The 26,243-nt window shown below is 43.1% G+C and overlaps 1 protein-coding gene across 2 annotated transcripts in view; it reads right to left on the bottom strand.

The window, feature by feature from the left end:
* Positions 1–400: 400 nt before the first annotated feature.
* Positions 401–26,243, bottom strand: part of LOC131666834 (uncharacterized) — a 38,834-nt gene continuing 12,991 nt past the window's right edge. The window contains exons 3-5 of one of the 2 annotated variants that reach the window (XM_058939804.1): positions 17,883–18,001; positions 14,018–14,111; positions 401–516 (exon numbers count right to left, since the gene is read on the bottom strand). In XM_058939804.1, the coding sequence (XP_058795787.1) occupies positions 427–516; positions 14,018–14,111; positions 17,883–18,001 (303 nt within the window). In that variant the 3' untranslated portion in view covers positions 401–426. Of the gene's footprint in view, positions 517–9,805; positions 12,482–14,017; positions 14,112–17,882; positions 18,002–26,243 lie in introns of those variants that run through there. The other variant, XM_058939803.1, reaches the window with a different exon arrangement.

The following is a 26,243-nucleotide window of genomic DNA, read 5'->3' as shown; positions in this document are numbered from 1 at the left end:
ACTGGGGAATGAAGACGGAGCGTTATGTGTGTTTGTCGTCTCTCGGATATAGCTGTACGCGTTTATTTTCATTTTGAGGACACTCGTCTCATTTAATTCAACATGTCGAAAGAGAGCTTTGAAAATATTACAGTAATATAAGGCGCGGCGCATCTTCTCCTGGCATTGTCAAGCAAAAGAGAAAACATGAAAGCAACACGCTCGAATTTACGATGCGCCGTATTTATTCATCCTGCGTCGTCTATGCATTTTCAAAAGCCATCTTATACCGCTGATCTTCGAAACATTAATCTTCTCTTTTGATGCACATACGCACATGCTATTTTCATTCGGTGCATACAGCCGACTCTCTTACTTTGTCGATCCTTTTGTCAAAAAGAGATACGCCGCTCTCCCTCGTCACATGAACGTTTCTCTCACTGACTTTCAGTGTGTCTCATCGATCAAAGCCCCGTCAGTTTTCGAACGACGATAAGGGTGAGAACGTGCAAAGGGTTGTAGGTTTCTCCCAGGCGCCTGAGAACAAATGGAAAAAGCTCAGTTTTCTTTCCTACTGCAACTAAATTATTCTGTATTTACTTCAGCCGCGACTTTTATTCGTAAAGCTCCATCGAAATAATCATTCGCCGATGCTAAAAACTCTAAAATAATATTTAAATTAAAATGATTAGCTGTAACGTTTCACAGTGATAAGGATTGATCGCGCACAAAAGCTCCGCATATTCATCATAAATTATAGGCGAGAAAGATAATAATCATTCAGAATAATCCGGCGGAATATGATAGACAATGTGCTATTGAATTCTCTCTCTCTCTTTCTCACTCTATTATCTATGGAAATAGGTTACACGATTTTCAACAATTGTACTATATTGTTGAAATACCAAGCTATTCGTTATTGTTTGCATATAATTTCATCGAAGCATAATTATTCTCCACAAGCAACGTAACAATAAACTCTACCACTTTATTCAAATAAACAAAGGAATAGTATTACAAATATTCTGTTGCTTTATTTCAAAATGTTGACCAATGTGATTTCCGTGAGACCGATGGAAAGTGCCACAAGATATGAACAAGCCCTGCACACGCACAAGACGCGAGGCACACGGTCAGTTAATGTGGCGTCCGACCAATCCATCAGACTTGTCAAAGCGCAACGGGAGAGAGAGAGAGAGAGAAAGACTACGTTCCCATGGGCTTCCCGCTAAAGCGTGAACATCCGACCAGATTATTGAGGATTCGGACGGACAGCCGCCTGTACTTGCTCGCTCGTCAATCCAAATCGAAACTGAAATCGAAACAGAATCTCAACGCGCTAGCTTGACTGGCTAATTCGTTAAATCGACTTTCTCGCGGCTTAGCTCTGGCAACAACTTGGAATATTAATACTGATATTCTTCTGTACGACGGTAATTTAGGATAGAAAACGGAAAAGGAAAGAAGATCCGACGATTGAGGACACATTATTCATTGAAACTTTACCAAAAAAGTATATCTTTCTCTTGTAACAAGAGAAATTCGGTACGAGATCATTTCTACATAAAAATCCTCTTAGGATAAACTTTTTCCTGGATATTTTTTTAATGCTATTCTTTATATTAGCTGTTCTTACACCGCATTTACTTTTTGATCGCAAGCTTGTCAGCTTTCTAAGCAAATTTCTAATATCAAGCTAAAATTGCTAAGGTAGGGATTATTATACGTAGAACTTGTAAACTGCTTAAAACCATTGATGATAGAAATGTCTCTATAAAATTAACGAATATGGATATTGCAAAATCGATGGGAGAAAATATTTACTTCGTTGTAAAGAGGACAATACACACGCACGCATTTACATACCCCACGTTTGCATTCTATTGACAAAGTGTAGTTTGAACAGATTACGTATCATACATGTGTCAATGTGATATTACAAAACATCGAATAAAGTCAAACTTTAAAGCTACGGATGCAGCGAAACATGAAATATCAATAGTGAAAAAGTAACGAATTTTTATTGAGTGTTTTACTAAAGTGAAATTTTTGTAAATCTTCACAAGAAATTATTAAAATATAAAAAATGCACAACTCACATATCAACGTCTCGAAATAAACAAAATTTTTAACATTATGAAAATTCTATATATAAAAAAATAGATTTTTCCCTCGACATCCAATTTTCAGAATAGATCTGACTGAAGCGATATATGTCATGAAAATTATATCTCCATACATGTATGATCTCGTAAGAAGCAAGCAGCTTAGAGCTCGTACGTCCGTCATGTAGAGCGAAGATAGCTTAGCAAAACATCGTAGAGGCAAGATCGTTAACAAAGTTAGTCGAGCAAAGAGACGAGACGAGGACTGCTGACAGGTCGGTGCAATGAGAAAAAGATAACTCATTGGCGACAAAGCTTCGCATTTCGTGGAGCTGTTGTTTTTCTGGCGCATTTTGTCGTCATTGCTGCTGCGAAATAAAGAAGACCGCACTGAGATTAATCACCAGGCAGGCCAATGATTTTCTGTACCTAGCGTATTGCGCCCGAGCTAAAAGTTAGCTTCGACTGCAAATGGAAAAGCCTTCCGATACGCAAACTCAGTTGGGAAAGTTGAGCGCATCGAAGATTTAGAGGCGGCCAAGAGCGATAAGCCGCGTTAAGAAGCAAGCGCGTTTAAAATTCAAGCAGTACTGCTGTCGGCGTTATCTCGCGCCCGCGAGAGACACAATTGAATTAGCCGCGCAGCTATTGAAATTGAATTATTTCGAGGCAGCGCAATACAGCTGAATACTGAGTACTGTTTCGCAGCGCGAGCGCGTTAATTAGATAGTCGGTGCGGCACGATTACGCGCGATGTGCCGGATCAAATTTTACCTGCTCCTTCCCGTTTAGCCCTCGCTCGTACTCGTAGACTTCTATTAATCTACGCTTAGTTTTAAATTGGAAGCGATGGATTATTCGGCGGCCAAGGGAAAAGCTATTGCCATAAGGATTAACAGAAAGTTTTCTTTTCCTGGCGCCAACAAAGGAAGGAGTTCCACCATAGAATAAGTGAAATTGATCGTTGTAATATTTTACAGCGTAGTTCGTGTATGCTATTTCGCGATGCCTCTGTATATAACGTTCTCTCGCGGCGGTACTTAGCTTTATCTACAGTCGAGGTTACAGCCGTTCCTGTCTCTCTCTCTCTCTCTCTCTCTCTCTCTGTCCGACAGTTCAATTACCAAGCGCTGAGGGACACGTTCCTTTATCGCAAATTAAGTCAGCGAGTGTTCGCCCTCGCTATCTCACTACGCGAAATTTGCACCTGATAATTGTATCGAATTGCCACTCGCATTTTTAATGATATCGTTCATTTTCAATGTAATTTCTTTTCAATTTTGCCTCGGCATTGCTACTCTGTGAGTAAACTTTGTTAGTTCGAATCTGCGACGATAGAATATCAATAGGTCCACTGCCAGACGCGACCGAATATGGGTCACGACTTTCCATCATTTTCCTCTGTATTCTCGATCTTTCGTTTTTCTCGTCAAATGGTGAAATTGATCATAATTAGAGAGCAACTTTGCTTCGTTTGGATTGAAATTGTCAGAAGAAACCGTAGCTGCATAAAAAACGATCACGGATTACGGTTCAATTCAACGGAGATAATTATTCGAATTATTGAAAATCACAGCTCGCCTGCGGGCGTATATACTTGGAAAGTGTAAAGTGTATGCCAACAATACCGCAAATCGTTCGTTACACTGGCACACGTACCCTTTGTCACGTACACTCGCTTACAAACAACAACGCTTATCGGTAGACCGCACCAAGGCCTCCTCTTCGTGCTCTCTCGCGACAATAAGTATAACTCAACCGAATGCAAAACGCACCAGGCTAGGATCCCATTAAAAAGCACAATATCGCGATTTCATCACGTGAAAAGCAACTCGTTTATCAAAGAGCTCGAGTTGAAAAAATTGTAGATTTTTTTCGATACCGATCGATGTTGGCTGAATTTATCGCAAGCGTATACTTTTCTGATACATTGAAGTAGGAAGAAGGTATAACCCTATAAATCCCCAACTACCGCCGACGCCGCTGCTGTGTGATACGAATGTATAATAAAAACGAATATAGCGCGAAATCGTTAATCACGCGAGGCAAAAAAAATTATATTATTCCGCGAAAAAGCCTCTCTCTCTCTCTCTCTCTCTCTCTCTCTCTCGCGGTGCCGTGTTTTCTTTTGCAGAGATGCGAATATGAAAGAGAATATATGCTTCTATGCCAGGATATTCATCTCGCGCGCGTCTGAATATAAAAATTCTCGACGAGAGCGCCGCAAGTGCGAGTTTCATTGTTGCGCAGAAAATGTATCAATCAGCGACGAGGCATCGCAGAATCCGTACACGCGCAGATAGACGCATAAACTGCAAGACAGCTAATTAATTCGCCTATTGTGCGGCTGAAGAATTATTGTACGAGAGAATAAATTGTGATTTATTCTTTTCCACGGCCGGTTGCGTCAACTCGTGAACCCTCTGCAGATCGTTTATTATCTTCGCATTCTAAACGTTGATCGTCGATTGGACTACTAAATTCACAGTAGTGTCGCCAACGCTAAATAAATAATGTTTTTACTTTTGACCGAAAGATACGTTCGACGTATCCGATTTCTAATCTAAAGAACGCTTATTTTCGATCGACAAGCTACACATCCGTGCTCGTGTTCAAATCTATTCAAACACGTATTAAATTTAAAGCACAAGTCTGAAATTCAGCTAAGCGCCAGCAACAAAAATTAGTTAACCGGGTAATTGAAGAAAAGAAGCGAATGGAACGAAATAGTAGAATACACAGCTACTCTGGCGTGTTGCAGTCAAGCCATAAATAACGGGAACGTCGCAGAGCCGGCATAGATGCAAAGTATACTCTAGGCGAAATTCATCGTGCCCACGCGCATAGGGCGGTTATGTAAATTTCGAAATTCTCTACGAGCTATACGCTGAAATCCGGGGGCTTGTAGCAGGCCCCTTCGCCCCGTAATACGTACACTCTGATTAATGTCGTCGCATTGAATCGACAATCATCGCGCGCGAAGAAGCGAATTATCTGTGCTGAGGGGACATCCGCCTTTCAAGATTATCACCGATTTATTGCATGTTTATCTTGGCAGCTGTACCGCTACGATGGCTGTGATTAGATTGGTCTTTGAGAGCCTTCTTTCCCTCGTAGTCTACCGCGTAATACGATTACAAACTTCGCGCAATCAATCATCTTATAAGCTAGATGCAATTCTAATTGAACGATGGGCGATATTTTTCTAAAACCGCAATTTCAAGGGAAAAACCGACATCTGACCGTATCGCCAACTACCTACTCGATTATTCCCTGATTCACTTGCAATTCAATTTAGCAATCAGGAAACCAATTATAAAACGCAAATCATCACGGGCGACCTCTCAAAATTCAATCTGCCGCTTCCCGCTAGCCGCCAAAAAACCAACTACATTAATCAAAATATCAAGAGAGCAAAGCTTATAATGAGTTGCACTATTTAACGAGTTCAGCCGTGTATGCATGCGTTTGCAATTAAACGAATTTGCTGCTAGCAGTGAATAAAGTCGCGTGGTAGGCAATAAATTTCGGGGTCAAACTGCTACCGCTGTGGGTCTGGAAACCTCATCAAACCGAATAGCGCCGAGTAAATTATGCTCGACTCTGGCCTAATTTGCCTCTGTGCGGTGTAGCGCGCGCGCACACAGCCGAATGTTTACGGATGCTAATGAGACGTACCGAGCTCTCCTGCCGCTGACGAGCTCCGAGCATCTGTTTTGTACCTGTGGGTCCGTCGGGCCCTTCGACTCGCGCACTCTTGTCGATTATCAACTTGGTGTTCTGCCTGCTAAAATTAAATTCATGTACCTGATAAATACCATTTTGAAGGTCTTCCAACTTGAGAACGCAAAACACCGAAAAAAAATTGAGCCATCATAAAATATCAATTTTTCGAAACATCGGCACACGCTTCAATTAAGCAAACGAACAGGCAAGCAAATATAGTCTCGCCGTCGCCACGTGGAAATAAGCTATGCGACGCCAAGTTTCCTTGAAAGTTATAATATCCACGGAGTGCTAAGGACACAACGGCTCGGTTGTGTCAAAGAGAGGAGTGGCGCACTAAGCGAATTTCTTCGCGTCTAATTTGAGAGAGAGAGCGAGTTTCTCTCTGACGCGCCCGACAATTGGGCAACTTTTCAGGAGAGAGAGAGAAGTTCAGGGCATGGAACAAGTGTGGTGTACTGTCTAATTGCTGTTAAAGTTGACGGCTGCGATTCGCCCGAGGCGCTGTTCTGCTCTACTGACGGTATACCCATTTTCGAGGCTCGCTGTTATAGACAAGAGAGATCTTGGAAGCTGTTTGTAGCGTGACTGATGCTTTTGATACAGCGCTGCGTCGCCGTCGCCGTCGCCGTCGCCGTCATCACCGCCGCCGCCGCTACTGGTGACGCCAACTGTGTTTCAAAGACCTTACCAAAGATAGAAGGGGGAAGAATGAATTAATCCAATTAGTGCATCGGATTAAGAGATTTTGAAAAAAATTAATGAATACGCCGTATGGTTTGAGAGAAGATACAATGGTTGAACATTATATAATAATTATGCCAGATTGTAAAATGATGTGCTTGTTGAATTGACGAACGCGAGTTTTAAGTATAACTTCATATGAAAGTTAATAAGTTTTTATTTGACGTCGTGTGTAATCAATCGAATATAAGCTCTCCTTCACCAGATTGTTAATTAAAAGTATGAATGAATGATACGTTTGTAATGAGCTTGATGCGTTGACTATTTGACTTTATTCGTAAGAACAAGATAACAAGGAAATAAAATGAGAAAAAATGTTTATTGCGTAAATGTAACATTTATTTTTGGCATGATTTTTATGACAATAGAGATACACGGATTGATAAGTATAAATACAAAAATGAATTGACTGTAGACAGGACTATGTAGTGAAAATACATCGAAGCCTTTTTTCTCATCATCTTTTCGCGCGTACCTTCTATTCCAATGTTTTTATTTGTTTTAGCTATCTTTTCCAAGTATTCGTTTCCGTCTGACTAGAAACATACTCGCATTCGTAATATATTTGGAAAAACGAAAGCGCTTCATTCCTTTGCTTGATTAATGCACAACTCGCGGAGATTATAGCTGTGGAAATAGAAAGCACTCGACAGTCGAGTACACGTTTCATCTCTTCTCTTTTTATACTTTCGAACAGCCTGCACTTTAACCGCATCCATTATCATATATATTACATTTCAGTCCGTGGCTGGTATAATACAAAGCTCATCGTCATTATCGGACGTAGACTCAACTTTGTATTTGTTTTCCTTGCGGTTAAACGCGAAGCGATCGTACATACTTTAACGACTATTTACAGCTTTGATTTTTTAAGGTATACTACTGGCAGTTTCTCATACAGCAGCGGACCAAAGAAAGTCAATGTTCGCAAATGATCAGAATGAGCGTACAAGAGATAAAATAACATCAGAATAAACGGCTCGCAGCAAAGTGCAAAAAGATTATGTTGCGTGCAAGGCTTGCACGTAGTGCAACCGACTCCTGGGGGGCTGGAACAAAAAGTGCTCTTTTTTGTGATTTTGGCACGAGAATATCGTCGTGTGGTGGTGGTTTGGGTCGCAGGTGCGTGTTAGCGCTGGACCTACACAAGAATAAATCTGAACACAACAATCTCGCTCACCAAACTCTTGTTGTATTATACATCCTTCTTAATCGTTTCTGTTTTTATCTTCTTTCGATATTGGCATCGTTTCTTATCTTCCTTCGATTGCCCTGTCTTTTGCATAAATGTTGAATAGCATGCTTTTGCCATAGTCCGTAGAAGATAAGGTCGAATGCCAATACCACTGTACGAGATAATCGCATTACAATTATACTTGAGTTATTTATACGCTTTACATAATTCAATCATGAGATATACCTATGAGATACGCGTAGTGTGTCGAATACAATACGAATCGTACTGATTAGTAAAGATCACAGCCATAGCTTTGAATACGAAATTCCCGTTCGTATTTGTTAAGACCTGTTCATATATAATCATATAACGTGTTTAGCGGTAATCATAATAGATCTATTTTATTTATTTTTCTTCTTTGCCTTTTTCAGATACTCGCCTCGGTTTTCCAGATTTACAGTTCATAATTTTCTTGTCGTTGATCGCTTTACTTTTAGTTCTCTGCCACGCTACTTCTTTTTTAAAACTAAACATCGACTTATAACACCTTCAACATTTAAAAAAATCGATAATCGTTTCTTTTTATTATCGCTCTTACTTACGTCTTTTGTGGGCAGTCGTAAAAAGTTTTATATCCGGGAAAACAGGTTTTTCTTTTTTCTCCTTCCTTCCGGATAAGCATTTCAAAATTTTCAATTCGAGAGCGAACGACTATCGATTTTCGCGTTCTCGGGAGGAGTTTAGCGATTCGATCAGCAATTTTAATGTTTCGATAAGGAAGGAGGCCAATAAGAGTCTTGGACTACGAATAAAAGTCTTGGAGCTGATTTTCTCTTGCCTCGCAACTATTCCAAGTAATAAAAGCTGCGTTGAATTCTCAGATTAAAGCAGGAAAGAGCAAATAATGGGACAAGAGAATCCCGACGAACCTTCTCGCTAAACTCGCAAGTATCTCGAGGACGACGGCGTGACATCGATTTCTACGACACTACGATCTACCTACGATCTATCCGACGTCGAGGATGCAATCGCACATTCCGCTCAGCTTTCAGGACGGCGCGAGAAATGCTGCCACGCGTCAACGTGGAAACGAAAACGAAAAGAGAAAGCAGAGGGAACAGATCGATCGCCTCTTTGATTAATCGAGCCGTAAAAACCAGGCGATCTGCAATTGCTTTGCAATTTCTAAGCGACAGACACGCCGAGAGTATTGGGCGGATGCATGGTCGACGAAACTGGTTGTTATATACGTATACGAAAAAGTGACTAGAGACCCGAGCGTGCAGCCGACCAAGATAGAGTGTGATACATTATTTTTCTTTGTCGAATGGTTGTATCTCCAGATTTTTTTAAGCAAGCGTGCATCGTTATTTGGGTCATAAGCTACAGCTAAGTAGTTAGGAGGGACCGTGATATCGGACGTTTACTTTTGACTTAAATCATCCTAAACTAGAAGAGAGAAAGAGAGAGTGAGAGAGAGAGAGAGAGAGAGAGGAGATAGTTAAGGACACCGACACGCAGCTAAAACTCTATACAGCTCTATTCTATGCAATCTATAGAGGAAGCTTTGGCATTTTCCAGATTTTTGGCAACAGCTCAGACTACTTGCCTTCGTAGTAATATTTTCGAGGCTAACTTGCGAAATGTGAAGGGTGTAGAGGGCCACTGGAATTTTTGAAAGAAGTCGTTTAAGCTGTGCTACTGAAACATTTTGGGAGAAGTTAAGCTTTTTGTTTAGGAATTGGGACGGTTGAATTCTTTCTTGTGCGCAATATTAAAATTCTTTTTCGTGTTGCAAAAAAAAAAAGAAATGCAATACCTGAATAACAATTTTCGCCTACGAGAGAACTAGATATTAGTCTATAAATAAGCGCTACTACTTTTATTTCAATAGTTAATTATAGTTTCTAGTCCGATCCTTTTTATTCTGAAAATCATCGTTAGAGCAGACAGCCACGTCTAACTGATTTTTCTATTTAAAGAATTCGGCTTTTCTCTCTGTTAACCCTGTTACGTGCCGTCTCACATGCACAAAAAATATAGATTGAGTTCGAACTTTTTTATTTTTGTTAGATTACGTGTACACATATAGTTTTTTTTTTTTGTATTCTCGTAATTCTCACATTATGTCACTTATTTACCTTAGTCTCACGACAACTTACACGGTAGGACTGCTTTACTTTATTTTTACTATTTTTGGCACTAACAACTATATGGGATTATCATAGTCGATGTATTCCGAAAGCGACTGAAGTGACACTACTGTTAGCATCAAGATAATTTGCACTGACAGCCATATGACGTCAAAAGGTATTTTTAATTTGATTGAGTTAAAAGTTATTGAACAAACATACGCACACATAGTGCTTGACTTTTTTTGTTTACTTTTTTATTATTTTTAGTTTCTTTATTTATTTACTTATTTATTATATTTTTTTATTAAACAACGCTCTTGCAAGATTTACCTATTGAAAATACATATTCGAATCCTTTATTTTTCGTGTTTGATTGTTGTGGAAAGTTATTGGGTATTTACTTGTAACTTCATATTAACATTACCGTAATTTTTTACGCTGTAAAAAAAGGTAATGCAATTTGATTTAAAAACTAACAATGAATTTGTTTGCTTTTAATTAATGAAAGATAATTAACATAAACTAACCAGATATTAGATAAATTTTTAGTCTAAATATCAGCAGCGTATATACGTTTTTTTACAACTTGACAATAATATTAGTAAAGGAATATTTACACGACGAATGAAAATAGTAATAATTAAAACTGACATAAATATTGCACTTTCCATGGAAATAAAAAGAGAACGTCGGATAGTAATTGTCATATCCAGTATCGTGAAGAAAAGGGAATGTAACAATGAAAATTTGGCTCAAGGTACAATGACAAACTATGTAGGTTAATGTTCGACGGATACGAAAATGTCTACTACTCGATAGCAAAAATAAATATATTCCACACACTATTCTCTAATGTACAATGATCCCGAGCAGAGAAAAGTTCTGTCTATTGCACATGTGTACCTTATATAGTTTGATATTCGTCTTAATACTGTAATATTGTATTTGCGGAACACACAACACGTCGTATCTCCTATCAATGTTTACATACAACGTATTTTATACAAGATATATTCAGGTTACAATAGATATCTCATGGGTAAATGATCGTCGATAATGAGCATGCAAAATTGGTTGGCGAGCACCTTACGCATTCTTTTACTGTCATTGTTATTCTCTGCGATACACATTTTTACGTGTACCTTTGTTTTGGCAGTTCTATAGTCTACAGTTTAACTCGCATGAAATCCCAGCCGAGAAACTTACAAGCTAATACTTTGGTAAAGACCCGATCGCAGTTTTGTTGCAACGACTACGCGCGTCGTAACGATAGAATGTATTATGGCAGCGCGTTTATTCTTATTTTCATACGCACTTGCTGAAATGCTTCGTCACGCTCTTTCGCCGATTTCGAGAGAACGCACCTTCATATCCCTTACGATCCCACGAATATTTATATCTTACAAGTGGAACAATGGCATCGACTTACCATTTTTCACTTTATCCTAACTTAGTAACACACGAAATTTTATTGTTTACTTTTTTCTATTTTCGTTCCATCGTAAAACACGTGTGCGAGGATTCCTTGGTATTAATTTTTTCGTCAATTTATTTCAAGTGTCTTTTATCACGAAACCTACATATTACAACTATTATGGACGTTTTGCTCTGTCATGGGGTGCCTCCGCCTTTTAAGTGCGACAAAACACACACATAATCATAATGATAAAAAATATCAACGCAACGTTATATCGTTAAACTTACTGTAAAAACTTTGGTTAAAAAGTTGTTGTCGATAAAAGCACATAGTAATTTGTAGTGCACACTTTTCTAATTGTACTTGCAATGTTCTTTACGTAAAAAATCGTTATTACATTTTGACGTTTGATCGGCTCTCTCACTAAATCGTTAGTATTTGTATCATCGAGTATTTTAGTGCCGTAAAGCTATCCACAATTAAAATTTGATGTATATAATCTCAGACTGTTACTCTGAATCACACTGGTTTAAAATTTATCTATGTTATTCTTTAAATCTCTTGTTACAGTTATTATTGTAACATTGCTTAGAAATCTTTCATACATTTTGTATTCTTTATAGAGTTTGCTCATCTATATTCTGCTATCGTGAACTAAAAAACAAAGCTTGATCCAATAATCCGTTCACTAAAAGCCAACCATCAAATTTTAACTCGCACTCCGCGTTGCTTGCATTTTTTAATATTCATATGAAACTTCGTCAATACTTGGAACATGGAAAAAATGGTTAAAAGACGGTAAGCACTTGCGAGAAACCATAATCCATCCACAACGGACGGGGGGTAAGAGTACGCATTTATCGATAAACTTTTTTCGCAAGTTGCGCGTCGCCGAATTGATCATTAATTTACAGATTGACTAACGCAGTGAATTGCGTCATCAATAACGAAAAAGGAAAAAAGCGCACGAGGCGCCACTCGAGGCACCCTATTTCTGTCCGCCGTCGGACAGCGGGGGTGTATCGGGGCACTAGGTCGGGCTTGGATTGTCGTAGACCTTCTCGTAGTCCCGCCTGCGTATCACCGCGAAATGAGTGGTCTGAAAGGTGTTGGTCTTCTTGCAACCGCGCTCCAGTGTGCCCGTCATGCTGTAGCCCATGTTGAAGTCGCTCGACGACACGTTCGACGTCAGGTACAGCTGCAGTCATCGTCGTGCCAGCAACCACGAACAGAATATGACCATACGCATACATAGAATCATTGAGTTATCTTCATTTGTTTTTCATTTTCTTACCAACATTTCTTCGTTGCATGTCTTTCATTGCATGTCGCATCGGACGCATACTCTACTACTTATTCTCGTCATATCAGTATAACATGCAAATCGAACGTCCACGTGAAAAATATAATAATCATGCTAGCTACAGAACTAGATACATGCATTTGGTTTTTGCAAATCATTATCAAATTTCAATCAATGCAACTCCTTGACACGTTTACAAAAAATTTACCCACGACGGTGAGCTTAGTACGTCTAGTAGGACAGCCTGACAAGAACAAAACCCTGCCGTATCTACGACAAAATAAAACATTCGGTCTAAACAGAAAAAAAAAAAGAAATATATGTACAGATAGTAGAGTTCGATGATGCACACGAACGAAAACAGAGAAGTTCGCGATAACGATGTCGAGCTTCTTCCCATAGTCCAATTAACGTTTCCAGAAAAAGAAACCACTCCGATGCCCTTTCGCGGACTCTCTAGATGAAATGCCCTGTTTATTTTCACGGAGTACGGTCACTGCGAATCAAGAGAAACTGAATATAAGTGCAGAGAGAGTCTGAGTTGAATATGTTGAATACGCTTTTGTAAATGCGACGAGGATTCAAGTAAGCTTTATCAAGTAGACGGTAAAAGATCACTTTTTTCAATTTTAATTCCAAAAACGCATTTCAGGCGAAGTTTGAAAAAATAGTTATTTAAGAGTGATAATTGGGAAAGTAGTAAGATTATTTGATTTAATCAAATTTTCAGATATGTCATCACGTTACGTTTTTTTACACACCTAGTCACAATGCAGCACATAATATAAGCGTCATGCACGAGTAAGAAAATCAGCTTGTTAATTTTCGAAGCGCGCCTAAGCTTAGGAAACGATAAATCTATTAAGGAGGAAGGTAGCGGTGGCGACATAGCGTAAATGTATTTCCAGGCACTCAGCTCGTCGCAAGAAAGACATCCAGTCAGCTCCGAGTGTTTAGTTATAGAAGGCGCTAGAGGGGGGGGGGGGGTCGGATTTGTCAGATTAACTGCAAGTAATTCAAAAGCCTTTGGATCTGTGCCACCATCATCCTCGGCGCGCAAGCCTACATAAACTTCAAGCCGAGTCTCTCAGACAAGGGCCGAAATCCTGTAAAGTCAACGTGGAATCCCAGTAATTCGCGTCCTCAAACTCATAAGCTATCGCTTAATCTGGAGCTGCACACGCTCGCGTACGGCTTTCCACGAATTGGCATTTTTACGTGTTCGCCTTAAGGGATCGATCGGCCGGTAAGGCTTTGCCAGTTGCCAGTCGTGCAACGGAGGACACGCGCTACCTCTAAAACATTGTCCTAGCTATCTGATAATCGTGTCTCGGCTGAGCCATTAAACAGCTAAGCCCTACTCCCGGCTTGCATCACTCAGCGATATTCCATGCATAAGCACAAACCAAGTCCAAAATAAAAGTGGTCTACCTTGAAATCTGCGTCGGTAGTCATCCTCTTGAAGGAGCCGATTATGTAAAGCGTCCCCGTGCCAGTGTCCACCATTTTCGCCTGCGTACTGTATCTGCGGAAAGGAATGATTCATTTTCATTAGACGACTATTTGACTTGGAGATCTTATTAGGCTAGTTGGACTAAGTGATTAATGGACCTGGAGCAACTGCCAACTTTCAAGTGAAATTAAGTATGACGGATTTCGATGTTACGTTTAAACATCGTTTCAGTTCCATTACTCGAAAAACTTGCGGAGCTCGCATCACAAAAGACATTACCGCGTAATCTACTCCGTCGAGCACGCGTACTTCGTGAAAATGTCACGACAAAACCGTGCGCCACTCGATCAATCGCTCAAGCGAGAGATTGCGATAATTGGCAACTCTCTCTTGGCCGCAAATTACTCGAGAGCCGTTGTCGTCGTCACCGCGAGTGCCGCTGCTGAAAGGGTTGACGTCTATGCAACGCCAAAGCAGCATTGTCTCGCGTCAAGTCGCGAAAGCGAAAGCCACTCGCACGAGACAAAAGATAGCGAAGCGAGGCGCTGTTCGCAGTCGCGAATCGCAAATTATTAGCTAAGGCTCTGAGAGAAAAGAAGAAGTTTAGTTAAATGTAAGCATCGCTGCCCTCTGTTTCTCGAGATCGTTAAAAGTTGGAGCATGTTGGTTCCATGTCAAGAATGTAACTCTGCGTAGGCACGCCCTTTATTTCCGAAAGGATACTGCAACTTGGTCGCGGCCAAGGGGCTTTTTTATGCGCGAACGATCGGACTAATGGCTTGCCACCGCACAAAAGCTCGCTCGTCTGCAGTGTCCATGTCGCTCTTCCAAGAGGACACGGAAGCTTTCTCAAGAGGCGTAATTAGGTTTTTTTAGAACTGTTCTGCGGTGCACCTTTGCCTTTCCTTGCAGTCTCTTGATGCAATTCACGCTCACCATAAGAGCCGGACAGATATCTCCGATTGATTGAGCTTGCAAGCTCGTTAGGCTGTAGCAATGGCCCTGCTTTATCTCGTCCCTTTTTAATCAAACTATCAAACTATAAGCGAGCTGAACAACACGAAGCCATGCATAACGACTTTGTAAATGTCAACCTCGGATGGGGGCAAGTTTAGAGAGGAAACTTCTGCGCCAGTCCAGACAGTTTTTCTAGTTTTTTCTAGTTATGTAGTTTTTCATATTGTTTGTTGGAAAATTGCCATAATAATAATTCTAAAAGTTTCAGCCAGCTTTATTGTCTCAAAAGGTCAGTACATCCAGCCGAAAATAAAACAGTCGCAGACTCGCGGAGTCTTTTATCGCGCGCAGCTAACATCAAGTTATCCCGCATACTATACTCGACAAGACTGAAAGAAGCTTAAATTCACACACTCAACTTTAAACCCCCCAAAGAGTAAGCTCGCACTTTACCATTCTCCATTAAAAAAAAATAAAGGCGTTAAAAGTTGCGACTGCGCTGAAGCTCCCTTTTATTCGCCGTAGCAGTCGAAGTCTGTCCGGCTCGTATAATGTCTTATAACTCTTCGGGAGATAAAAATGCAGTAGCTAGGCCTCGCGCACGCGACCTACTTTCAGCCATAGAAATATTACAGCCTAATCGGTGCGCAATCAAAAGCTCGTCGCGAATCGAGCAGTACTCCACGAAAAAAGAACTGCCAGGCTGCTTAATTTTACACGGCTGGGTTAATGAGGTTATCCCTGTGGGATGCGCAGCTTTTAGCAGACTCCTCTCTCTTCCTTTCATTAAAATTTTAAACGAAGCGCCGTTCCGCATTACGCGCCGTAAAATTAATCCGCGCGAGCGCGACGTATGTTTCCCGCGTTGACGCGCCTCGCGCAACAAAAAATCAGGCAACTTTTTCACTACGACGTATTTTTAATTAAATGTCCGCTAGCATTGTGCGCGCGCGTATTTGCGAGCAAAGTTCTCTTAATGGATATGCGCGCGCGCGCACGCCTAATTGCTCAACTTCTTTTTCCGTTATTCTCGTTCAATTAGCTCGAGGTTTTTCCGTTGCACTTTGTTCAAGCCGCGTCGAGCTTTTCCTCTTTCGAAATCTCAAACAGTGCGTTTTTGCCGACTAGCTAATATCGCAGAGCTTGATTTAGCCAAGCCTTGTGACTAATTGTTAACGATTGCGCAAAGGCAATCGGTCAAGTTTAAAGGGAATACGTGATCGGATCGCGCCTGCAACGAGTCCGAGAGAAATCGTCGGTGAAGAGAGCGAGAGAGAGAGAGAGAGAGACAGAGACGGCCCTCGAGTGAACGGAGAGTCCTGGAATATCTGCGGACAGAGAGAACTCGTAAAGCGACATTTACGCTCATCCTCTTTTCCCCATTGCTCCCCGCGCGGCAATGGCTAGAGCCCAGCTCCCTGTGAATTTCTTATCAGTCCGGACGCGGTCGTTGCGATACGTAGCCTGCGTTGACTCTTTGACGTGGAAGAATTGTGGTGTTTGACGATGGGGATGGTTCTAGTGCGCAATCGATTGTCTCTGCCGAAGGCCGTTGCATCATTTATAATAACCGATCAAAGAATAACTTCCTCGGCGCTCGACTGTTGAAAAATTTGTGGCAGCGAAGTCCCAGCAGGTTGAATAGAGGTGCGCGCGCAATCCAGGTTGCAGCAACGGCGTAGTTATGTGCGGGCAGATAGCGTGACATGGCTCATTGTTAGTTTAGGATCAAAATTTATGCTTGGTTGCAGTGCGCAACGGTGAATTTTGTATGGAACGCGAGCTTTAGCGAGAACATCGATGCAATAAAGCGCGCTGGGTAAATGTTTCGATTTCCGCTTGGCTGAAATTTCAATGGCGATGCCGCCGTGCTTTGTGCACATTGTGCACTCGGCGCGGTAAATCGCATAATCGATAAGCGTTTTTCGTCTCGAGCTCGTTCCATCGGTAGCTCTTTCATTAAATTAAAGCGCAAGAGAAAACGTAACGAAAGCGCACGCAGTGGCGATCCAGAGCATCGCTAACCGATCCTCTCTCCCTCTCTCAGCTCTCGGGATCCAAGCAAGGTAAAGACTGCTGGTTGTCGTTGTCGCTCGTAAAGCATCCCTATCGCAATCCTCCCAAACGGCTTTCTGCGAGAGAACGAGTATTCCCGGGAATCGAGCGGAAGAGCAGCTCCCTCGCGACGCCGACAATGCGGCCTTTCAAAGCTTTGAGACAGACAGACAATTACCGCGGCTCTGCTGGCAAATTCTAATCAGCTATAGGGCAAAGTGGAAAGCAGAGTCGTGGCAACTCGTAACAACCTGACAAAGACTCGTTTGCACGAAAAAATTTAAGGTATCCACTGCCCTTTCCGCCTCTCCAGTGCGATATCCTTACGTTTGTTCTCGCGGATAAAACAAACAACAAAATTGTTGGCTCTTTACGGAAGAAATAAACTTTTGTAAAGGACGTATCCTGATGCCACCGTGACTTGTTCCTTTTGCATATCAGCCGTAAAAAGAAAAGAAACTTTGGCGAAAAATTTTTACGTTTACAGAGGGTGCATTCTAGTCACGTACAGCCGAGAAAATTCGATGTGCTGGCGTCGTCCTCTTTATCACCTTGCCTCTTGGTCGCACTTGGGGTGATCTCTATGCACCAAGCAAGAGAGAGAGAGAGAGAGAGAGAGAGAGAGAGAGAGAGAGAGAGAGAGTCACTCGACGTGTTCTCCGGTGCCACGTACCAAGAGATATAAATCGGCGAAATAATATTCGGCTAAGACCAAGCCCATTATAGCAAAACTGGCTCGACTCGGCTAACAATCCCGTTTTCTTCTATTTTCGTTTGCAGCTGGAATCATCGATGAGTACGGGCTAATGTTTAGCGACAAACACGCGTTACCTCCTGGTGCCGGCAACCTCGACGACTTTGCAACGACTCCGGCTCCACCAGAACGGCGTGAGCGTCCAGTAGGAGCTGCTTGCGCTTCTTGCCCAACCTTCCTCGGGAAACAGTAAGACCTGGAACAAAAAAGGTAGAAAAGGAGGTTGAGAAAAGTGGATAATTTTTCTTTCTCTTCTCCGTTAACTTTTTTCAGTGGCATAATTTTACGGGAAGGCATCGTTGCCGAGGTCAAATGTGCGCCCGGAACAACGGCTGTTGCTACGCTGAATTTGGCTAAAGAAGCAGAAACAGTATTTATAACCAAGAAAGTAGAGCTAATTTTAATGTTCCACGGCGATGCTCGTAATCGGTCGATCGACATCGACATTGGTCGTTTTAATGGTCGAAAAGGGAGAGCAAAGAAGCACGCCAGGTCGAGTTTGAAAGCACGTGTAGCGAGCGTCTCTCTGGCGAACAGTCGCAAACGAGTACATATCTATCCCGCGAGTGCGAGCGGCCGGGAAAAAGTGCCTTGGGGCTAGTAGCTGGCGCCGCGTAATATCTGACCGAAATATGGAAATTCTCCAGGGTGCCGTGTAGCCGAGCGCGCGGCGTGTAACGCCGATTCAACTCCGCGTACGCGCTTTGCGCTCATTACGACAAGCGTACATCCTTTCTGCGCTGCCGTAGCGGAGCTTCGTTATCGTCCACTCCACAACGCTTCGTAAGTCAGCGATAAGCGAGCAGCAACCAACTCACAAACCGAAATCGACGCGAGCAATCTCTGGCGGGACTCTGGCGGGGGCCCAGTATAGTGGCACTACGTAGCCCGACAACCTGCTGACAGCGCGCTCGTCTAATTAAATGTCCGCATGTGTGTTTAGGCCGCGCGCGAGAGATGGGAACCGCAGCGCTGTCGTTGGCCCGAGCAACGGCGACGCGCGCAGACGTACGACCGCCCGGTTTTATTGTCTTTTCTCTCTCTCTTTTCACTTTTCTTCTCTGGCTTTTTTCTCAACGCGAGAGCTTAGCAATGCAATAATTCGAGACAAATTTCCCGAAGGAAAGCAAAGGGCTAGACGGAAGCTGTTTGCGCGGCAAACTGCTGCGAGGGTAATTGATCGTTCGGGGATTAGGGCGCGGAGTAAGCTTGCGCGGACACATTGCTCTGTTTACTGCGTACAACGAAAAAGCTCTTTCAACCCTTTGTTTTCACTTGGCCTTTTATTTTCTGTAAGCCGAGTTGCTGCTTTTCCTTGATTGCGCCTCTTCAATTACACAAGAATAAGCACGAGTATCCCAAAAAGAAGCCACAAAGCAAAATGGCTGATGTAGTCGAGGCGCTAGAGCTACATCGTCAGCAGGAGCACGCAGCGAAATTTCTGGTTCGAATTGCGCGAATCCAAGTTTACGGCGAGAGATGTGCATATAGTCAAACAGGGCAGCAACACACGCACTGCCTAATCCCCGAGAGTCACGATAACGGCCGCGACGGCACGCAAAAACGATAACTCCGAAAGCCAAGAACCGAGAGAGGAGCGTTATAAGGAAGATCCTTAACGGCTTCATTGCCGAGCACGCTATCTTTTGGCAAATTATACCCTCCGAATTTTCGACCATCTCGCGCATTTCCGCTCGTCAAAGGCCAATCTTTTTCAATCTTTTACTTCCGGTGCAGCTTTTTCTTTATTTTTATTCTTTCTTCACTTGAGCCATCCTGAACGAAATTTGCAGCTTTGCATGGTTAGCCTCCGTTAATATGAAAAGCGAATTTTCTCGAAAATAAATTGTTGGCGCGTGTTCGGCCAAATAATTTGCTCGTTCAGTGTGGAGTTTTTTTGGCGCGTGAGTACTTTAAATGAATCAAAGTAGAATTGAATAAGTCGCATTAACAAAGCATTTGCCTTTCTACACTTGTTGTCCTATCAAGTAGTTCATGATTTTCGGGATCACGCAAATATACAAGATTTTTATAGCACTCAGTGGACTCTTTAACTCGCGAAATTTTGAAAAATCAAATACTCGATGAAGTATGTACACGTGCCGAGAGCAAAGTAACAATATAAAAATCCGTTTTATCCCAACCAAAAGAAAATCAAGCAACAATGTACAATTGAAAAAGTTCTTCAAACTCCATTCCAGATATACATACTCACGCGGACATCCCGTGAGACTCGTTGTCGCGAAAAAAAAAATTCATAATTTCAGCGACAATAAAGAGACGCGAATTAAGCACCAGGCGAGTAGCGAGTATTTTTCTTTGCTATCTCTCTTATTGCTTTATGTAATGCTTGCTGGCGCACGTATAGCCAGGCTAAGAATAGCTGCAGCGAACTGCTGCTGCCACAGGCAATTTAATCAAGGAGCTTGCAGAAGCGAGTTGCGTTGGGCGACGCAAACGACCTATAAAAGGAATTGTGACTTTGTCCGTCACACCTGGGATTTGCAGCTGAGGTGTCAAATTGGCTTTCGATCGAGACATTATTAATGAATCTGCCCTTTCTCGTGCACAGTGTTCGAGAACGTACTGCGTGCGTTATTGATTTCGAAATGTGAAAAAGTAACCAAGTACGCGTCGCTTTGGAAAAAAGCAAACACGCTCGCAGAAGAGGTGCTGCTGAGTTTGTCGAGCGATGATACGGAGCGAAAGAAGCGAAAGAAGCGAAAGAAGTACATCTTGGAGGGTCGCGCTCACATTTGCGCTGCCCTTGAGTCAATGATGTACACGTATTACCGCGGCCAGCAAGGGTAATGGACGATCAATGCGTGCAGCCCTTTTTATCTTGATTTTATATCCTCAATGTAAATGTACTTCTTACTACCTTGCTTATTTTCTCACAGACATTACCTCTATACCTGAAATGAAAACTCATTGAAAAGCATAACTGAAAAGATATTTTCATCGCTCGAGCCAGATTTGTTATAACAAGCTCTGTATGTGTCACTACATAATGAACGACATCATTCGAAGCTTGCAATTCATCATTCTATCTCTAGGTGAAAGAGTCCAGCGCGCTTGGCGTAATCGATTATCAGGAAGTTGAGCACACTCAGCACAATGAAAGTATAAACGACATAATTCAAGCCTTTTCGGCAACGTTCAGCCTCATTAATTGGCACATCCTGCATCAGGCTGATTACCATTCGCTACGTTTTATCTACCGAGATATACGTACACACGCTCGTGCATGGAGAAATTTTCGCTGAGGAGGGCTTTGTGCATCAATGGCTTTATGGAAATCGTATGTGTATATGTACATCGCGGATGCGCGCGCGATGAAACGAGAAAATGGAAGCGATAACGCCGTGTGCTGCCTCGCCACTCTGTTTTTGCCGACGGAGGAAAATTATCATTAAGCTAGCTCGCCCAAGCCACCCTCACGCGCGCGCGTAATAACCATCCCGTCGATACGCGTTACAACACTTTTGACAAGGCTGCCTGTACGTGACGGGAGGCTACGAATTTACTGTTGGTAGCGCGCTGCAAACTCGAGATGGAGTGGCACCTTCGCTAGCCGAGCAATCGAAATTGTTGGCTCTTTTGTGGAGCAATTTGAATGCTGTTTCTACTTTTCCGCCGACATTATTATTTCTTCGGAAAGTGCATGGTTACAATCAACTCGAAAGCTAGCTAAAATAATAATTAAAGGAATGACGAGTGAGCAAAATGAAAAGCATTTGAAGCTGCTCCTCGATAAAACCGAAGCCTACAGCGAAACATGTGTGTCACTTGGCATTGGGAGGGAGGGAGCGAGAAAGAGAAGAGAGACGCCGAGACGGCGCCACCACAGCTTCCTCGGGGGCTGGCGCCACGCGCAAGAGGGATCGTCGTCTTTTTTATTCTCTTTTATTCTTTCTCTACTCTCTCCCCGAGGCCGAAGTTTTCGCGACAGGCAGACTCTCGTATATTTCGCCGCACCCTCGTTGAAAAATAGAGAGTAACGGTCGGCGTTTCTCTCTTTCTCGCTCTCTCTGGGTCGGATAGATATACATGCGTGCAAAAAACAAACCAAAACCATGTCGAGAGTGTCCTTGTATGTACGCGACTTGACTTCGTTACTATCTCGTCAAGGATGATTTTCTTCAAAATTTCTCAATGAACGCGAGCTTTTCTGCATTACGCACCATGCTTTGGTTTACATTTCGAAAGTTGATCAATTACCTCGGAATTTCCGTTTACATTTATCGAACCGTCAGTAAAATTGTCAAAGAGCACTCGGTATTTTAAATTGGCAGTAAGTGCGCTTTGCCTGTTTGAAATAGAGCTTCTCTGAAGCGTAAAAAAAGTTTTGCTGCAATAAACACAGGAATGCGCGCTTTGGCATACTGCAAACGGAAAAAAAGGATCGACCGGCATAGGTCGGGGCACGCACGTTGGTCGCGCATTCCACTGCAAATTAGCGCTTGCGAGAGAGAGGTCAAAACAATCGTTTCCCTTGAATTAGGGGAACAATTGGACGCAGTCCCAGGCTGTGTGGCGGACAAGCTGCCACGCACACAGTGCCAGCAGAGAAAACAGGGGAGGCCTGAACGATAGCCTCCGACGAACGTTCAACGAACGTTCGTGGCGTTAATCCGATAATCCAAACGCGGCCGGCGCTGTGTACGCGCACCTACACCCCTTACATATAGTGCTCGCGCGATTTGAAGCTTGCAACGTACAGCATCAACGTCGATGATGATCGTTGGCGCTTTGCCCAAGCTAATCCTAAGTTCGCTGGCAATAATCAGCTCGAGGTACCATAAATTTGGACATCGATGCTGGCGCTGCTCTGAGGCTCGCCGCTCTTGCGCTAAATCCCAATAATCCCACTCAAGAGCGTTGCGCGTCTATCTAGCCGAGGCAAGAAATGAACTGGCTCGCAACCCGGTCGGCGCTGCTGCTGGCTAATCCAATTAAGGGAGTCGGCCAGCCGAGCGAAGCGTCCCTCACTCGCAATGAGCCACGAATTTTACGCGTTTCACGCCGCGATGCACTCGGACGTGGGGCCGCCCGATATAGACTTGATGTGTTGACTCGTCGGAAATTTGATGGTCCCCCCCCCCCCCTCCATCCTCGTTCCCTCTTTTCTCTCGCTCCCTCCTCGATGCCTGGCGGACGGGCAATATTTCGCACGATGTTCTTTTAACTGTCACTCGCAATGCTCCACAAAGAGATCAATCTCGTCATTTGAATAACTGCACCAACTGCAAAACTAGCACGCAGAGCAAGCTATCGCAGGCGCAATCGTAATTAAGGATTTTCGTTGTCCGGCGCGCGCCCTTTCCAAAGCGCAGATAAGCAATTTCATTTGCATACGCCGCCTCAAAGACTCGAGATACTCGCTCTTCATATTAACGAAAATCCTTTAGCGGCACAAAAAGGCCATTTTATACGAGCCGCGCGCCAATGTCCATGTTTCTAGTCCAACGAAACTTTTCGTATTCCAGCGCTCCTGTATTCAAATTATCCTACTTACCAACGAAAGATGAGACAGAGGGAGACCCTCTCTTTGATATTGAAATAGCAAAAAAAAGCGAGCCACAGTCGTTTTCGCACAAAAGCAAGAGAAAGAGGGTACTTTCATCGAGATCTCCATTTCCGGATATCCAAATCCCATTGTGCGCTTCTGTCGCTCATCCATCAGCGCAGAAAAGTCATGCGATGCGCGTAATGGTGCTGTGCACGTATGTCCGACATTGAGTGGGAAGCCCCATGGGACGACATTCAATATCGCACTTACTGTAATTCCACGACGAACGACGACGACGTGCCCTCGCTTGGTCGAGCGTAATCCGAGTGAAAGAGGACGGTCCCCCGCATACACCGACAAAAGACGCGACATGCACCTTAATCAATATTCCCGATGTCCACGTTTATATACACTTTCGCTGATCGCCTTTGCAAAGCTCAGTGCGGCGGAGGGTCGATGAAGATCGACGTGATATCTGTGATTAGGAACTGGAGAAGCTATACACGGATTACGACTGTGAGTTGCAGACTTTGCCGAATGTTTTCGATTCTATCGCCCCTCTTCGATGGACAATGGCGTTGGTTGGCATCTGATTTTGTGTGAGCGGACGAAATGATGCGCAAGAATTATTAGCTCAAACACTACAAAGATGTCACTTTAATAAAGTCATACAAAATGAATCGATTGGATTATTAAATGATTTGTGCTCTTTTTCTTTTTCTGTTGGAAATATTGAAGCCGATTTGAAAATTTATGTTTACTGGATGGACTATCGTTTTAAATTCAACACTTGTCAATTCATATAAATGAAAAATAAACATTAAATAATTATAACTATTTAAATGGACTTAGCGCAATGATCAGCTGTTTGTGCCTACGAAACAAAGTATACGGCCGAGTATCAATCGTAGCGTATCGCATCGCTAAGCCGAGTAAGTGGTTCGGCTGACTATCGACAAGGCAAAAGCGCACGTAGTGTACGTATTTGCGCGGGGATCGAAAGGTCCAGTCGATGGTTGGAGTCGGTTCACGACGCGTTCATCGCCAAGATTGAAAAAATGATAAAACAGCCGCGTGGAAATTTGGTCGACCGATCAGTGCGCCAGCTAGCGTTGGTCTTGCATCTTGCGCTATGTTTAATGAAATGAACCATAGACTGATTCCATTAGCGATATCATCCGTGAGTGCGCGCGCACAGTGCTCGGTCAAGGGAACCCTCGAAGAAGGACGATTTTTGACAAGGCTAGCTCGCTTGGCTACCAATCAGACCATCGCCGACAAAGTATATGCCGGAGTTTATAGACGCACGCCCGAGTAATCATCGACCGATCGATCGATCTTATTAGAGCGAGCTAACGCGAGCGCTGTTACGAGGGGTGAGCTGCCAGCGCTTGATTGTCTGCCGGCTGAAAACAACGGATAAGGCCCGATCATCCGCACTCTCACGCGCCCCGATGGACTTTTTAAGCGGATTACCTGTAACCGTGTGCGTACCGTGTGTTTCTTTTGGATAATTTTGGAACACCGTTCTTCCTCTCTCACTCTGGAATTGATCGCAAAGCCAGCTAGGCTCGTGGCGAACAAGGTCAACGCCGCGAATATAATTGCAAAGCACACAGACAATTTCCGCACAATACCAGAATGGCAAATTGATCAGCGCAAGTTCCATTCGTCTGCGGCCTCATAAATCCATCTCCGGGAAGGAAACTCGTCGGCAAGTCGTCTGTCTGAGAGGCACCGGTGGAAGAGAAATCGCGAGGGTAAATAATCCCTACTTCCTCCGACCAGTCGAATCTCGAATTTCCGAAATGTGCGTGCGGCCAATTCGTCGGATGTAAATGAATTCTCACTCCTCGAGCTCCCCTCCCATCCTCTGTCTGTGAAGACATAGCCGATACGAGCGCTGGCTATACGTATGTACGCACCTCCAAGTTAATTTAGAACCCAGCTAAAGCAAGATTAATCCCAACGAAAAGAAAAAAAAAGAAAAGAAAAGAAAAGACGAGGGAATAAAAGCAAAAGGCTTGACCTACTGAGCATCGTTCGTTTTCATTATCAAAGAACATAGAGCGAGCGCGACTTTATCTCTTTTTATTGCCCGAGTATAATCGTGCTGTTTGCATCTCAAAAAAAGCAACTCGCTGGAGAGTATTACCATTTTTTTCTCATAGAGAGGCGGGTCTTGGAGGGCAATACGAGAAATATACTGCCATTGCTGACGAGAAGAACGCGTACGTTAAGCAATGTTCCTCGCGAAGGAAGAATGTTGCGAAACTTTGTAAGCCCGCGCCGACTTGGAGCTTCAGCTGAACATAGCGTGCTTGATATAGGAATTGCACGCTAATTCGTTTACTCTACGAAAAAGATATACAACAACGGAAGATTGCGATGTAATTTCCTCGCGGACGGCGTAAAAAACATCCTAATCACAACTAATTACGAGCACGCTGCCCCATAAATAACTCGATGAAACTTTATTAAAAAACATCTCGCCGGGGCGACGGAATTGAAATTTCCGAGAATCTCGTAAGCAGCAGTTAGCCCCTAACGCTTGGAAAAGTAAATTACAAGAGAGAGAGAGAGAGAGAGAGAGAGACAGACAGAGAGAGAGAGAGAAAGGGAGAGTAGGCAAACAAGCGTACTGAAGGAGCGCGAAAGCTTTTAAAACAAAAGAGGAAAGAGGCTCGTTAGGAACGAGTGGCGCAAGCGCACTCGCATTGGCAAACACTTATTATCCACGTTATGCCCTTTTTTCTCTCGACTGTGCACACGGGCTGCTTGTATTTTTTGCCCGCGGAGAGCTTTCGGCTCGTTCGTTTGTGTGTGTCGTCGAGTGTTCGATTGCACTTCGATGGCCTTTTCCAAAGTGCACGTGCAGTTTTGCAGAGTTGTTGCTTTCGCAGGGCGCGCTTATGTGCCGCAGTTT

This window comes from Phymastichus coffea, unplaced genomic scaffold (assembly GCF_024137745.1).
Source record: "Phymastichus coffea isolate CEN01 unplaced genomic scaffold, Cenicafe_Pcof_1.1 PCOF00061, whole genome shotgun sequence".
Classification (NCBI taxonomy): Eukaryota; Metazoa; Arthropoda; class Insecta; order Hymenoptera; family Eulophidae; genus Phymastichus; species Phymastichus coffea.
The sequence above is the reverse complement of the archived record's forward strand: the minus strand, read 5'-3'. Positions and strand labels throughout refer to the sequence as shown.